Raw genomic sequence first — 16,949 nt, 5'->3', positions numbered from 1 at the left:
TTTAAAAATGTCCAGTTTCAGCCCCCTCAGGCAGGCTATTCCAGAGGCTGGGGGCATAATAACTAAAGGCTGCCTCTCCATGCCTCTTGGTCCAAGGCTTTGGGATAGTTAAAAGGCCAGAAGACCTGAGGGACCAACTGGGTGCTTAACTTAAAAGCATGTCTGACATGCATTGAGGTGCACAGTCGTGGATTGATTTTTTTAAAACAATATTAAAATGAAATTCTAAAAAAAAACTCACAGGAAGCCAGTACAGAGACCTTAAAACCGGTGTAATGTGTGCTCTCCGTGTGGTCCTGGTCAGTACCCATGCTGCAGCATTCTGTATGCTTTACAGTTGAACAATGGCTTTCTTGGGTAGAACAGACAGGAGGAGAGCATTATAGTATTCAAGCCTGCTTGTAATAAAAGCATGGATTAGTCTATCTGTATCAGCCGGAGAGAGAAACTGCCTCAGCTTGGCAATGTTCCTCGGTGTTAAAAAACATTTTTGGTTACATTCCTAATGTGCGATTCAAAGTTCAAAGTTCAGAATCTAAAATAACACCTAGCTTTTTTTACCTGGTGTTTTATCTCTATTGCCTGTGAATTAAAATGTGCGGCTAGATTCTCTCTCTGTGCTTTGACTCCAACAATAAGTACGTCGGCATTGTCTTGATTTAGCTGGAGGAAGCTGTGAGCCGTCCAAGTATTTAAATCACTAACACAGTTGAATCATTTATCCGTGGAGCTAAAATCCTCTGGTGACACAGATATTGTGTATCGTCTGCGTAGCAGTGAAAATCAATGCTGTGTTTTATGATAACGCTGCCAAGGGGTAACATATATAAACTGAACAGTACCGGACCCAAAACCGAACCTTGTGGAACACCACATGTGATATGTATTTTCTCTGAGTTATGTTCACCAAGGGTGAAACAAACAATAGTACGCACGTATAAACACCATGGGACCACGCAGCCGTCCTACCGCTCAGGAAGGAGACACGTTCTGTCTCCTAGAGATATAGAGATACATACTTTGGTGCGATCAATCCCAGAACAACAGCAAAGGACCCATTTGCGACCAAGCTTTAACTTTCTGACTGATGTCTTGAGATGTTGCTTCAATATAGCCACATCATTTTCCTGTCTCATGACGCTATCTATTTTGTGAAGTGCACCAGTCCCTCCTGCAGCAAAGCACCTACACAACAGGATGCTGCCACCCCCGTGCTTCACGGTTGGGATGGTGTTCTTCAGCTTGCAAGCCTACCCCTTTTTCCTCCAAACATAACGATGGTCATTTTGGCCAAACAGTTCTATTTTTGTTTCATCAGACCAGAGGATATTTCTCCAAAAAGTATGATCTTTGTCCCCATGTGCAGTTGCAAACCATAGTCTGTCTTTTTTATGGCGGTTTTGGAGCAGTGGCTCCTTCCTTGCTGAGCGGCCTTTCAGGTTATGTCGATATAGGACTTGTTCTACTGTGGATATAGATACTTTTGTACCTGTTTCCTCCAGCATCTTCATAAGGTCTTTTGTTGTTGTTCTGTGATTGATTTGCACTTTTCACACCAAAGTACGTTCATCTCTAGGCGACAGAACGTGTCTCCTTCCTGAGCGGTATGGCGGCTGCGTGGTTCAATGGTGTTTAAACTGCATACTATTGTTTGTACAGATGAACATGGTACCTTCAGGTGTTTGTAAATTGCTCCCAAGGATGAACCAGACTTGTTGGAGGTCTACAATTGTTTTTCTGAGGTCTTGGCTGATTTCTTTTGATTTTCCCATGATGTTAAGCAAAGAGGCACTGAGTTTGAAGGCAGGCCTTAAAATAAATCCACAGGTACACCTCCAATTGGCTCAAATGATGTCAATTAGCCTATCAGAAGCTTCTAATGACATGACATAATTTTCTGGAATTTTCCAAAGCTGTTTAAAGGCACAGTCAACTTAGTGTATGTAAACTTCTGACCCACTGTAAGTGTGATACAGTGAATAAAAAGTGAAATAATCTGTCTGTAAACAATTGTTGGAAAAATGACTTGTGTCAGGCACAAAGTAGATGTCCTAACCGACTTGGAAAAACTATAGTTTGTTAACAAGACATTTGTGGAGTGGTTGAAAAACGAGATTTAATGACTCCAACCTAAGTGTATGTAAACTTCAACTGCACGGATGCTCACTGTGGGGACGACGTTGTCGATGCACTTAATTATGAAGCCGGTAACTGAGGTGGTATACTCCTCAATGCCATCGGATGAATCCCGGAACATATTCCAGTCTGTGCTAGCAAAACAGTCCTGTAGCGTAGCATCTGCTTCATCTGACCACTTCCGAATTGAGTGTCACTGGTACTTCCTGTTTGAGTTTTTGCTTGTAAACAGGAATCAGGAGGATAGAGTTAATGTCAGATTTGCGAAATGGAGGGCGAGGGAAAGCTTTGTATGCATCTCTGTGTGTGCAGTAAAGGTGATATCGTTTTTTCCCGTAGTTGCACAGGTGACATGCTGGTAGAAATTAGGTAAAATGGATTTCATTTTTTCCTGCATTAAATCACTAGCCACTAAGAGCTTCGCTTCTGGGTGAGCATTTTCTTGTTTACCTATGGCCCTACACAGCTCGTTGAGTGCGGTCTTAGTGCAAGTAGACAGGTATGAAAAATATAGATCTCTTGTAAATAGTATGGTCTACAGTTTATCATGAGGCATTGTAACTCAGGCGAGAACCTCGAGACTTACTTAATATTAGAGATTTCCCACTAGCTGTTAACAAAGAGACACATACCCCCCGCCCTTGGGTTTATGAGACGCTGCCGTTCTGTCCTGCCAATGTATAGAAAAAACAGCTAGATTTATATTAACCATGTCCTCGTTTGAAATTTAAAACGGTTAAGGTTAGGTACCGGCTTATGTTAGAGTAAGGGTTTAGGGTAGGGTCGTTCGAAGGATCTCACTAAGCATTGTACTTCGTTTGAGCAGCAATGCAGCTGTTCCGTCATCCACCACTAGAGTGCAGCAGAGAGCCATAAACTCTCCCATTGCCATAGGAACACACAGACAGAGGAAGGTCAAAAACAGATATAGTGGAAAAACAATTATGGGGAAGTCAGTTCAGTAACCCACTATTTGTGGAACAGTTTTGGTTTATCTGTGCATTCTTTCCCCATAAAAATGACTTGTTGGTACAAAACTGACTTAGTTGATGAGTTTGGTCATTGCTGTCAGTTGGATTAAAAAGGCATTTGTTTGAGTCTGGGGTTAGGCTGAAAACAGATAGTCATGTCTTGTCCTCTCTGCTGCTATGCGCGTGGATGACAAATATCAAGAGAGGTCAGAGAAGAAGAGAGCAATGAGGAGGAAGACAATAGTAGAACGGGATGAGGAGGAGGAGAAGGGACTGAAAAGACGAGAGAGAGGAGATGTAGTATGAAGAATATATAAAAGGACAACGACAAAAGGGACAGAAAGAAAAAGATAAGAGGGGGAGATGTGTCTTACTGAGGAAGGTGAAAAGAGAAGAGGAGAGAAAGGCCAGTACTTACTGGTGATCTGAGGGAGGAAAGGGGCCAGCAGCTTGGCTCGTTTCTTCTCATAGCCCTTCTGTGTGATGTCACCTAGCAGAGAAGAGAACAGGACAGCCATGTTAGTCACCACATACTACCAACAATCAATAAATCAATACACACACACGCCCGCCCACCCGCCCACCCACCCACCCGTCCACCCACCCACCCACCCACACACACACAGGGGTTTGAGTATTAGGCCTTGATTGATTGATAAAAACACTATTAGAATCAATTAAGATACAGGGCATCAAGATTGAGAGAACACTAACTCTAAAGTCTCTGATTATAGACCTGCACACGCCGCTCATCACCCCACCCCCCTGTATCTTTCCAGTTTTATTAACAGGGAGAAACATGAAATAAGGAGGGAGACCGATTGAGGACAGAGAAGTGTGTTGGGACTGGGATTCGATCCCATGCAGCCAGGGGATTGCATTGGTGCCGAGGGCGGCAACCGTAACCGCTCAACCACTCTCAGGCATCCTGACACACTTCAAAAAACCTTCCAGGGGAGATTCTGTCAGCTTCGGGTACAGCTTCATATGTCCTGTGGCTCACTGCAAACAGAAACTAATGTTCATTTGTCACATGCGTGGTAAAACAACAGGTGTAGACTAACAGTGAAATGCTTACTTCAGGGTCCTTATCCAACAATGCACAGTAAAAAAAAGAACACATATAGAAATAGTGACACGAGGAATAAACACACAGTGAATAATGAATAATAATGAGTAAAAAGGATCAGGTAAGATTATCGTTTCCCCTCCTTAGTGGACAAATATGTCAAGAGCACACAAGCCCCAGGGCAGGCCAAGGAACGAACAAAAATGATTACAGCTACGGTTATAGCCTCCCACCAGAGAACAATACCAAAGTAAGCAAATCGAGCCACAGAATAGTAAACATGGACATGGCTTGCATCTCAAATGGCACCCTATTCCCTACTATATATAGGGCACTACTTATGGGCCCTCGGGTACCATTTGGGATTGTAGCCATGGCAAAAAAAGCACAGAGGAAGCAATGGGAGGTAGTTTCACATGGAACCCAACTCCCCCCACACCCCCCTCTCCTCTTTTCTCCTCTTCTTCATTCTCTAGGGGGGTGTGGGGGTAGCGGGGAAGGGGGGAGAGCGTTTGGCCCAGCCCTCCCACAACTGCAAAGAGCAAAGTCCAAACACTCCCTAGGCTCCCCCAAAACACACACACGCACGGGCACGCAGGCAGGCAGGCACACACACATCCCCTTATCTGTGACCAGCGATAGCGTCACAGGGAGAGATAAGAGTCAGTCTAAGTGGAGTAGAGCGGAGACCTGGGGGTCTGTATCTCCGCAGCCCATTCCTCCTAAACCTCCATTAAAAGAGTAACTGTGATGATTTAATAAAAACATTTTTTTTAATAGAAACTCAGATGTTTTAGGCTTAGTTATAGTGAAACATGTCAATTCTGGTCTTCATTTTGACAGTTTGTTGCAAAAGTGATGTATTTTGATATTTTAGTAGGAAAATCTAGTTCTTTTTGCCCCTAATGGTTCAACTCTACCATTGAAATGGTGATGTAGAGCCTCTCAGTCATCTCAAGGGAGGGGTTCGGCATGAAATACACTCCCTCCTAGATGTGCTGGGTGGTACCACCTCAAAGCTAACTATAAAAGCAAGTGACGGCGTGCCTTATTTGGCAACGGTCTTGATCAGTGGGATGTGCCAAAATATTTTGCATGACGCTTCCTTGACTAGACGACTGACGTATCACAACATTTGTTTTTAAAAGCAGTAAGGCACATTTCCGCATATGACCAAATTCAAAGTTTCTGCTTACCGTGCTTTTACGAAGAAAGAAAACATATAGGCTATGAGGATTACACGTTTATACTCATAGCTACATCCATGGTAATAACGGGCAAAGGCTGAAATTGGGGTTGAGAGTTACCCTTTCAGGCATCCACATGCTTCCATCTGAAACAGTTGAACACAGCTTGTGCGTGAATTATGCCCGGTTTTGGTCTTTGGCAAGGGTATTTTCGGGCTGTTTGTGCACACGTCATTTTATCTTGAGCAAAGTCCAACTTCGGGAACCAAAGTCTACGCCCCTTCGTTTGTGATTCGTCAAATGTCAGGGTGAATCGAGGCTCTTCTTCTTCTCGATTCAGCCCGAAACTCAGTGTGGATTCAAAATGGCGAACAACTTGCAGCGTCGCTTGGTCGAGGAGGTACAGAAGTACCTGCACCTCTACAATTCCAGCCCTTGCATCATATAAAGACTAGCATGTAAAGGCCAATTCATCCGGAAGTACACAAAATGTTGCTCCTCATCAATTGGGCGCATTTGTTGGACCAGCATGGCATACCACCCCCTACGTTGTTCCTTGTCTGTTGAGTGGTCGCACTGACTATCTTCTCCTTGTCTCGCCTTTTATGTGTTGCTAGGTAAAGTGAATTTAGTAGATCCCGGGCAATTCCCCCAACTTCCATTTTCTCGCCAGTCAAGTGTCTCTGTACACCATATTATTTCTACAGTGCGCCTCTTCCTTGCTTGGGTGTCGTCGTCACTTCCTTGTTTGGCCGTAGTTGAGTATTACGAGCACTATTTCCGCTCTTGCCCTTTTCAAGCGAACGTCTTTTTAAAGGAGTATGCGAGCGAGCACGCTCGTTCGGTTTGCTTAGCCGAGTTCTACTAGGCGCCAGCCGAACCTGTCTGGGACGGCTTTCTACCCCTACACCACCTCCTACTACAACTCTACAACTCCCACTGACTTGTGAGATCAAGTGGCCCCTCAAAGCCTTATTGACATGTGGAGGGACAGGGGTGGTGTGTGCTGCAGCCCAGACTAGAGGAAGATAAACGTGCAATGAGAGAAACTGGTTGGGGAAGTGAGAAGGAACAAATAACGCGAGGGAGCGAGAGAGAGAGAGAGACCGATGGAGGCGTTTGATAAGCTGCTGGGCCTGGGGTGGTGTGTGTTTTATCTTGAATGCACCGGCATCTCTCTCTGCGCTTGATATTACTGAGTAGAACAACAACGGTTGACATAGGGCTGAACATGAGAACTACCGTTGTGGGTGATTTTGGGGGACAGTATTATTTGCAACGTCCATCAGAGAAAAGGGGCAGGGGCCACAAGAGTTCAATTCAAAACAACAGTGACTCAGTGTGTCGAGACAGAGAGAGAGAAAGTGAGAGTGACTGCAGGAGTGAGAGAGTAACAAAAAGAGAGACCTAGTGGGAAAAATAGAAAGAGTGATAGAGAGAAAGAGAGTAACAGAGTGAAAGGTAGAGAAACCAACAAAGTGAGAGGAGAGAGAGTGAAAGAGAGAGAGAGAGTTCTGAGTGCTTTTTCATTCTGTGTCAGAGTGCTGTAGGGGCTCCCAGTATTCAGCAATGTGTTCATGCCTGGATACACACACTGTTACCGCTGCCTGAAAATCTGGCACGGAAACAGCAACTACAAGACACACACAAACAGGGACACACACACACACACACACAAACGTACGCAAAGGCCTACATTACAGACAAACACACTCTTTCCGTCTTTCACACAGAAACACACAGAGACGGAGTTGGCCCCACGCTCTGCCACAGTAAGTGGTAGATTGATGTTAGTGAGGAGTAGTGGACTGGAGCTCCATTGTGTGAGAGAGAGTTCTGAGCTGTGACTGATGTTGGGTCATTAACACAGAGACAGAGGGGTGCCTGTACTGGTGATAGGGTGGGACACAACAACAGGCACAGACTGGCACCGCCACACAGCACCACCAGAGACAACAGCAGACACCCAGACCTGGAGCTGGAGCTGGGCAGACAGAGTGGGCCGTGACCTGGTCAAGTCTGCACACACCAACAGTTTGTGAGCAACACTTGCTACAGTTTGTGTATTAGAGGAAGAAATAATGCTTTTGAGAAAACTGTTGCATGTTTTGAGAAATGTTTGTGTGTGTGTGTGTGTGTGCGTGTGTGAGAGGTCTAAGGGCAGGATATGAGCGTTACCCCACCCTGTCTCCCCTGCCAAAAGCAGTTCGCAGTTTATTGAGACTACAGGAATGTGCACCAAATGGCACCCTATTCCTGAAATAGTGCACCACTTTTGACTAGGGCACATAGCGCTCCGGTCAAAAGTAGTGCACTATATAGGGAATAGGGTGCAATTTGGGACACCACCTAAAGGAATGTGCTGATGGGAGAACAGTCTCCTAACTGACTGGGCCAACTGGCTCACTGGACAAATTGTGCATGTGTGAGATGCTATTCTGATAGTGTGTGTGTGCGCGTGCACAGGGCTTTTCTGTGGTGTGTGTGTGTATGTGTGTGATGCTATTCTGATAGTGTGTGTGTGTGTGTGAGTGTTTGACACTATTCTGTGGTGTGTGTGATGCTATTCTGCGGAGTGTGTGAGTGTGTGTACCGCTGGAGCAGGTTAATGCAGGGTGGGGGGGTTTTACAGTGTTTAGAAGAATGAGTGCTGAATTAACTAGCGATGCAGTGGTACGGCGGGCCACCAGATCTATGTGTGTCAGAACAGCAGCACCAGTTAGGGCCGGCCAATATATCAAATTCATATGAATGTATGTTTTTGCGTGATATTCCAAACGCCTGTATCGCAGAATCAAGATTTTGTTATATTTTCGTTTTTAATGGGCATTTATGTCTGCTTGTTTTCATGTTGTGTTTTTGGAAAATGTATGCTCAGTTTGTTCCGCGTGGCATTGAGGTATCACGTACCGTACCGCTAGCAGCATTTTAGCCAAAGACTTATACAGTACTAGCTGTCTAGACTGTGTTTCATAAATGTGTAATAAGCAGTGTTGTGTTCGAGACCACCTAAAACGAGACCGATTCAAGACCAAGACCAGAGCAAATCGAGTTTGAGTCAAGGCCAAGACCGGAGGGGGGTGAGACTGAGTCATGACCGAGGCCGGGAGGGGGGTGAGACTGAGTCATGACCGAGGCCGGGAGGGGGGTGAGACTGAGTCATGACCGAGGCCGGGAGGGGGGTGAGACTGAGTCATGACCGAGACCGGGAGGGGGACAAGGGGTCCGAGCACAGAAAAATGTCCAATTCAAGACCATGATTGTAATGTTGTCAAATCACTACCCTCATAAGAGTTCAAAATGTCCAGTATTTCTGTACTCATATTTCAGAACAACATATGGAATCTTTAGACATTCAGAATAGTGAAAAATGCATTCTGAGGGAAAATAGAGCCACTCTACAAATGATTACTAACCCAAACACAGTGGGGAACGATGGGCCTTCTAAGCCTTCAGAGAAGGGCCAAGGATTTCTAAAATAAGGATTATAATAATAATATTAATTACAGTGGATTCAGAAAGTATTCAGACCCTTTGACTTTTTCCAAATGTTGTTAAGTTACAGCATTATTCTAAAATGTATTAAATTGGGGGGGTTCTCATCAATCTACACCCAATACCCCCACAGGGCTTGTAAGTCAGCATTTCAACATATGATGACTTGGTCTCTACACTGGTTGTATTCGGTGCATGTGACAAATAAAATGTGATTCGATTTGAATGACAAAGCAAAAACAGGATAAGACATTTTAGCAAATGTATAAAATAAAAAAAATATGAAATATTACATTTACATACAGTACCAGTCAAAAGTTCGGACACACCTATTCATTCCAGGGTTTATTTATTTTGACTCTATTCTACATTGCAAAATAATAGTGATGACATCAAAACTATGAAATAACACATATGGAATCATGTAGTAACCAAAAAAAAAAGTGTTGAACAAATTAAATATATTTTAGATTCTTCAAAGCAGCCACCCTATCACTCTCATATCTTTTGGACTTGCCCCGCAATTGAAACTTACTGGGGAGAAATAAGATCTAACATTGGAAAAATTATGGGATTTGACATAGAACAAACATTCATTTCTTTGTAGTTGGGTGAAATACCTGATAACGTACACAATAGAGAAAAGTACCTCTTGAAGGTCCTACTGGCAGCCAGTACAAAGGCTGTCACTAGGAAATGGCTACAAAAAGACTCTCCCACAGTGACACAATGGATAGACATTGCTAAAGAAATACACCACATGGAGCGGATGACCTTTGCTTTAAGAACACAAAGAGGAGAGAGGTCAGGAATACTGGGAAAAATGGGTTTCGTACTTGAAAAAGGTTTAATTCAAAGATGTCAATGTAACTAATATGATGAAGGTATGAAGGTATGATAAGTTAGTTAGTCAGTCTGTAACTGCCAGATCTTTTTTGTTGTTATTTTATTTCACTTTATTTGTACTTTCTTTGTGTTCCTACAATAAAAACAAAGTATATATATATATTTTTAAGCAGTCACACCCTTTCCCTTGATGACAGTTTTGCACACTCTTGGCATTCTCTCAACTAGCTTCACCTGGAATGCTTTTCCAACAGTCTTGAAGGAGTTCCCACATATGCTGAGCAATTGTTGGCTGCTTTTCCTTCACTTTGCGGTCCAACTCATCCCAAACCATCTCAATTGGGTTAAGGTCGGGTGATTGTGGAGACCAGGTCATCATATGGCACTCCATCACTAAAGGACACCAATAAGAAATACTGTAGGTATTCAGACCCTTTACTCAGTACTTTGTTGAAGCACCTTTGGCAGCGATTACAGCCTTGAGTGTTCTTGGGTATGATGCTATAAGCTCGGCATACCTGTATTTTTATGGAGATTGTCCCATTCTTCTCTGCAGATCCTCTCAAGCTCTGTCAGGCTGGATGGGGAGCGTTGCTGCACAGCTATTTTCAGGTCTCTCCAGACATGTTCGATGGGTTTCAATTCCGGGGTCTGGCTGGTTCACTCAAGGACATTCAGAGACTTGTCTCGAAGCCACTCCTGTGTTGTCTGGGCTGTGTGCTTAGGGTTATTGTCCGGTTGGAAGGTGAACCGTCGCCTCAGTCTGAGGTCCTGAGTGCTCTGGAGCATGTTTTCATCAAGGATCTTTCAGTACTTTGCTCCGTTCATCTTTGCCTCAATCCTGACTAGTCTCCCAGTCCCTGCCGCTGAAACACATCCCCACAGCATAATGCTGCCACCACCATGCTTCACTGTAGGGATGGTGCCAGGTTTCCTCCAGATGTGACACTTGGCATTGAGGCCAAAGAGTTCAAACTTGGTTTCATCAGACCAGAGAATCTTGTTTCTCATGGTCTGAGAGTCTTTAGGTACCTTTTTGGCAAACTCCAAGCGAGCTGTCATGTGCCTTTTACTGAGGAGTGTCTTCTGTCTGGCCACTCTACCATAAAGGCCTGATTGGTGGAGTGCTGCAGAGATGGTTGTACTTCTGCAAGTTTCTCCAATCTCCACAGAGGAACTCTAGAGTTCTGTCAGTGACCATTGGGTTCTTGGTTACCTCCCTGACCAAGGCCCTTCTCCACCAATTGCTCAGTTTGGCCAGGTGGCCAGCTCTAGGAAGAGTCTTGGTGGTGCCAAAGATCTTCCATTTAAGAATGATGGAGGCCACTATGTTCTTTGGTACCTTCAATGCTGCAGAAATGTTTTGGTACCCTTCCCCAGATCTGTGCCTCGACACAATCCTGTCTCAGAGCTCTACGGACAATTCCTTCGACCTCATGGCTTTGTTTTTGCTCTTGCATGCACTGTCAATTGTGGGACCTGTGTGTGGACTCCAAAAAAGTTGTTGAAACATCAAGGATGATCAATGGAAACAGGATGCAACTGAGCTCAACAGGATGCAACTTAGTTACATAGCAAAGGTTCTGAATACTTATGTAAATAAGGTATCTGTTTTTTATTAATACATTTGTAAAAAATTCTAAAAACCTGTTTTCGCTTCGTCATTATGGGGTATTGTGTGTAGATGGCTGAGGATATGTTTATATTTAATCAATTTTAGAATAAGGCTGCAAAGTATCAAATTGTGGAAAAAGTCAAGGGGTCTAAAAACTTTCCGAAGGCACTGTAAATTATTATTTTGAAGGATGTTCTGATGTAATCTCCTCAGTTTTGGTTAGAAAGTAAAGGGTTAACACCGGGGAGATAAATCTAGCTAGCCAAGTCAGCCATTGGCTAGGCCATGAGAAGCTAGATAAAGGCATCTGCCTTTCAACTGTATTAGGGCAAAATTTGTGAGTGACATTGGAATCAACCAATCACATCGAGTTAATGGGTGGGCCATTTTTGACAAAAACGTATGGAAACTTCTGCCTTCTTGAAGAACAACAGGTCACTGTGCAATAGCGAGCAGTAGTTATCCCATGGTCTAGCTAGCTTTTGTTGTCGGCTAGTTTGCAGCGGCTGCAGCAGGTGTTATCAAAGAGGATGTTGCTGCTAATTTGTTAGCTTCTCCCTTTTCAAGAATAACTTTCAACAAGAAATTAGGTTTCAAATGATCATCTGGTGAATGGAACTGTGTTGTTTATTGCAGCTCTCTTGCTGTTGTTAGCCATCTCTTTGAAAATAACTTCTGTGTGTGAAACATTATTGCACTTAAAGTGGAACTAACAGCATTTTAGGTAAATTAAATCTTATAAATATCTGTTCATATACACCCCCAGGAAGAATGAAACTTAAAAAAAATCTTTCTGAAAAGCGACCACTTCGATATGGACATTTCATAAATTCTTAGAATGTTTAGGAATTACATATACTAAGGCATTTGTGAAAACTCGATAGCAATATAGAGTGGGAAAGCGGTGGTGCGTTTGGACAATTAATAGACTCTGCAGTAAATAAAACGAATGAAAACATCTGTCTTGTCCAGCACCGGAGTCTACACAGACCGGTGCACTATAACCAATCAGAGTATCACAGTAGGCCTTTATACAAACAAGCCATTTGCCACACGGGCCTGCCATCATTCACTTTGAACTGGACTATTTGTTTGCAGGGAGTTGCAACCGCGCGACTTTAGGTCATTAGAATGCATTTGCCAAGAAAAAGCCACAAAATACACCTAAATGGATTTCTGCAAATATGTAAACACCACGGGGGTCCACTTACATTTGGGAACTTTACAGTCCTATTGATCAAACAACCATGAAACGGTAAGCTCTCTCGCTCCATTATGCACATCAACAACACGATCAACAACTAATGCTAGCCAGAGCTAAAATCTAACGGAGGAACATTAGATAAACCCTCTCAAACTTTTTCAGCTAATTGGCCGTCAAAATTGCACTGACAAACAATGGGGAATCGTAGCCTCCTCTTCAACCTGCAGCTTGCCTGCCAATGCATGCTTGTCCCAACCAAGCACCCATGCTAACTGGCTAAAGTTGACTAGCTTGCTACTTCCAGACACAATTGAGAGAACACCTCACTCTGACCATTTTATTCACCCTAACAGACCTGGTTAGGCTGTTTGAATGTTATCTAGAGCGTTCTTGACTAACTATAACTTTTTTTGCCTACGTTTACTGTGTATTGCCACCGAAAAACAATAAGAGGGGAAAATGTCAGTGACTCACCCACTCCTCCAATGTCATGACATCCTGCTAGCAGCTAGCTAGCTAACATTAGGATTTGTTTTTACCTTGCTACATAAATAGATACGCTAGCCTATTAGCCACGTCACGACTGACTTGTGATCATTGCCTTTGCTAGTTTGATTGTATTGACATTCCCAGCCTTAGTTACATTCGTCCCTTTTTGTCCAGAATATTGAGTAATTTAAACTGAAACGGTGCATCCCGAATGGGAGGCAGAAAACAATGTACCAGCTGTGATTTACAACCTGATAGCAATATTTCTAGGACTACCAAGAAACGTATTGGTGAATTATACATCGACTATTTTTTAAAACCTCTTTTAAACTTTTGACTGATATTATGATTGTTTGTTTCATATCTGCAAAGTAGTTAAAACGCTGTCAGTTCCACTGTAAACTATAGGTCACCCGTTACTTTGTGCGCTAAACTTTGTGTGCTAAACGTTAAATGTTTTTTGTAATGGGAAGCAATAGTTGTACATTTCGATTGGGAAATGCTTAATGGTTGTGTTTTTGTGTTCTTATGATTGGGACCTACTGCCTTATTATGTCAGAGTTTATGGACTGCTTATCCTTTAGTATTATGCTGTGTGTGACTGCTGTCTTTCCATCGCCCTATGCAGTGGTGTAGTGGTGCCTGGAGAAGTTGCTATACTCTAATTTTGCCCAGTGAAGGAAATGCAGCCTGTGTGCCTTAAAAAAAAAAGTTCACTCTGAAAATCACACTTGTTTTAATATAAAAAATACAAACATGATGGTCAAAGTCCACAACAATGCTTAAACCACATCAATCTGATTGGGTGGGCCTGTCAGGGCCTGTCCACCCAGGCCCATCCATGTCTACGCCCCCGATGCAAACTACACATGATGACAATTGCGCATCACAAATCGTCTACTAACCAACACTTCAGACTAAACCTTTTGAATACCTGGTTTGCAAACCCATTGTTGCTTTAGTTAGCTGGTAGATAAGTTCAAACATCTTTCCTACCCAACCGGCTACCGATGTCATTCTTCTGTAAACAGCTCCATGCCAAAACCAGTTCAGAGCTGCACTCTTGCTGCCTGCAGATGATATTCCGCTGAAACTAGGGGTGCATGTGAATATATTTCACGTGCTTCGCGATTGTGTAGGCTACTTTATCCATGATTTCCCTATTGTACTACATAATTGATAAGTCGTATACCTTCACTACGCATCAGTAGGGATTAAGAAGTGAGTATACACAATACCCACCGAGACAAGAAGAGACACTCAGTGTGGTCTCAAGACCGGACTGGTCTCGAGTACTGAGAAATAAGGTAGGCTACTTGATTTCAACATCTGAACAAAGTGGACAGGCTAAAATGCTTTTCAAACAGTTGGAGACGGACAGACAGGTGTGTTCATAACAATTCAACTGTTCGACCTTGTCAGCTAGCAAATAGATCCATGTAAACCTGAAATGTAAAGATTAGCTGGCTAATCCCTAGCATGTGGGCTTGAGCGATTGTTGATGAGAACTCTTAACTCTCTATAGTCTAATGCCTGCTACAAGAAGTCAGTCATTATTAGTGAATGTGCATTATGCATGGTTCTGGGTAAGTTTGTAACAAAAAAAATGGCATTTTCATACAGGCGTGAAAGCCAGATCCGTGATTATTGCAACAAAAAAGCAGGTTGAACTATTTGGATTCAATTATTAGTTCTTATGGTTATGGAAGGCCTATATTTAATCTAGATATAATTTCACAAGCCCTGAATTCATTAGATTATGGCTGACTGTTTGAAATGCAGTGTATTTTACCTTTAATTGTACAACAATGCTTATTTAGAGATTTTTTGTTGTTGTTGATAAACAGTATATCGTGAATCGCCCATAAGTTAAATGATTTTAAACCCATATCACCCAGCACCAGTATGTGTTTACACTTCACATCTGTTTCTGTCTCAGTGAGTGTGTCTCAGTCAGTGTGTGTGTGTTTATCAGTCGGATATGAGAAGTTTTGGGAGCTTCCTGGACTCTCTGTTCTTGGTGGGGAGTGGAAAGGACCCAGAGTACAGAGAGGAAGTGTGTGTGCGGTCAACGTCATGGCAACGTCGCACGGCTCCGTCAGCAGAGCTGAGAGATCTCTGACTCCCTAAAAATGATTAAGTTACACACTTATCATACACTGCCCTCATAACATTACCATCTTCTCCCTTTACTCGCGGTCTTGTCTATCACAATGAAAGTGTAAACAGACATTCATAGGGATGACGGTGACAAATCCTGTTGACCTCTGACCTTCAGGAAGAGAGTTAAGGCCTCCGTATGCTTCCCAGCCGAAACAGTTCAGTAGAGTTCGTGCATATGACGACATTTTGTGACGTTTTTGTTTGTTTTGGACTTCAGTGAGTTTTTTGGGGGGGTTGTTCCGACACACAACGTCTTTTCTGGAAGCAAGCCGAAGTCTACACCCCTTCGTTGGTGATTGGTCAACCGTATGGATTCTTCAATAAAGTCTTTGTTGTCATTCAACGAGAGACTATTTGTTTTCATGCTCATTTTTTTCTGTGAAAATCCTGCAGCAAACATTACTTACTTAGAGATAGTCGTGCAATTTTACATCTTCGGCAAAAACGTAAAACTGACATTTCTTGAATTACTTTAGATTACTTCAGACTATTTTGAGAAACTGTATACCTGCTACGGTGTCTCAAAATGGACAAAGAATTCTATTGCAGTTTGTTCTTGTTTTTCAAGAGAAGGTCTTTTAAGGGAATATGCGAGGACACTCGTTCGGTTAGCTGAGTCCGGCTAGGCGTCAGCCGAACTGAAGCATGCTGACGCCTTAAGGTCCGATCTCTGACAGACAGCTGAAGCACAAGGGTCAGAGTGAGGTCATTGACCCGCCTCCTCTCCCTCGCTTGTCACTGTTCCCAGACCAGTTTATAGAAATACAAAAACACACAGTTTAGCTCAACTAGTTGTTTGGCTTTAATGTTAAAGCCATTCTGTCATTACTGACCCCTTTTTACATGAATCCATAGGGAGGTCAGGACGGATATTATGCCATTTTATCAAGGAATAAGTCTGATGCTCCCTTATATAGTCATTCAGCCACTCAACACCCTCGGACAGCTCATCCTTTCAGCTCAACCCCTTAGTTCACTGGTGATTATGTTTCTTCATGTTAAACCTTGACCTTGGTGGGGTTGAGGTCAGCACTGTAAATGCTGTGTGTTCTAATATACAGACTAGTGACTGACCCCAGAGAGATTTCTTGCCATGCTAGGGTAGCAATCTGGCTACCGTATTTCATTCAACTACTAGCCGACACTTCTTCATGTATAACTCAACCAGAGTAAATGCTGTAACTAAAATGGTATTTAATATGTACTTTAGGCCTAAATATAAAATAGGCTACCATTTATAGCTTCCACAGCAGTATTGGTAGATTAGGAATATGGTCATGGTCAGTGATAACTAAGGAGAGAGAGAACTGTAGTAGTTTCTATTCTAAGAGACTTGGATGAGACTGGGATGAGCTAATGGTTGATGCTAGCAGACAGGAGGACTGGGTTGGTGTGGTAATGCGCTGATTAACGCCCATACACCCCCAACTAACACACACCACATCAGATTAGACTACAGTCACTGTAAATACGCTAAACTAAGCATTTGAGACTAGGGGGCTTTGGGAATCCTGGCTCAGGGACACTAAGCCCTTACTGAAACAGTTTAATTCATTGTGAAATGGTGTGAGTTAACAACATCTTTAGTAACAATGCATCTTTATCCATTTTAGAGCTTGTGTAACGGAGTTAAGAACGTACCGGAACACACCCCACAGCAGCTTGGAAAGTCGCCGATGGAGCTATCCAATGAGATATTTTCTGACAAACGGTTAGTATGTTGTCAAGGAGGGCGGTTACGTGTGTTTGTGAGCACTGGTTCGAGTCGGGTATA

General features: G+C 43.1%; 1 protein-coding gene across 2 annotated transcripts in view; it reads right to left on the bottom strand.

Moving 5' to 3' along the window:
• Positions 1-16,949, bottom strand: part of dip2ba (disco-interacting protein 2 homolog Ba) — a 68,178-nt gene that overhangs the window by 33,058 nt on the left and 18,171 nt on the right. For both annotated transcript variants that reach the window (XM_055930933.1, XM_055930935.1), the window contains exon 2: positions 3,526-3,597. In XM_055930933.1, coding sequence (XP_055786908.1) covers positions 3,526-3,597 — 72 coding nt within the window. The remainder of the gene's footprint in view (positions 1-3,525; positions 3,598-16,949) is intronic.

Source organism: Salvelinus fontinalis, chromosome 8 (genome assembly GCF_029448725.1).
Source record: "Salvelinus fontinalis isolate EN_2023a chromosome 8, ASM2944872v1, whole genome shotgun sequence".
In the NCBI taxonomy this organism is placed as follows: Eukaryota; Metazoa; Chordata; class Actinopteri; order Salmoniformes; family Salmonidae; genus Salvelinus; species Salvelinus fontinalis.
The sequence above is the reverse complement of the archived record's forward strand: the minus strand, read 5'-3'. Positions and strand labels throughout refer to the sequence as shown.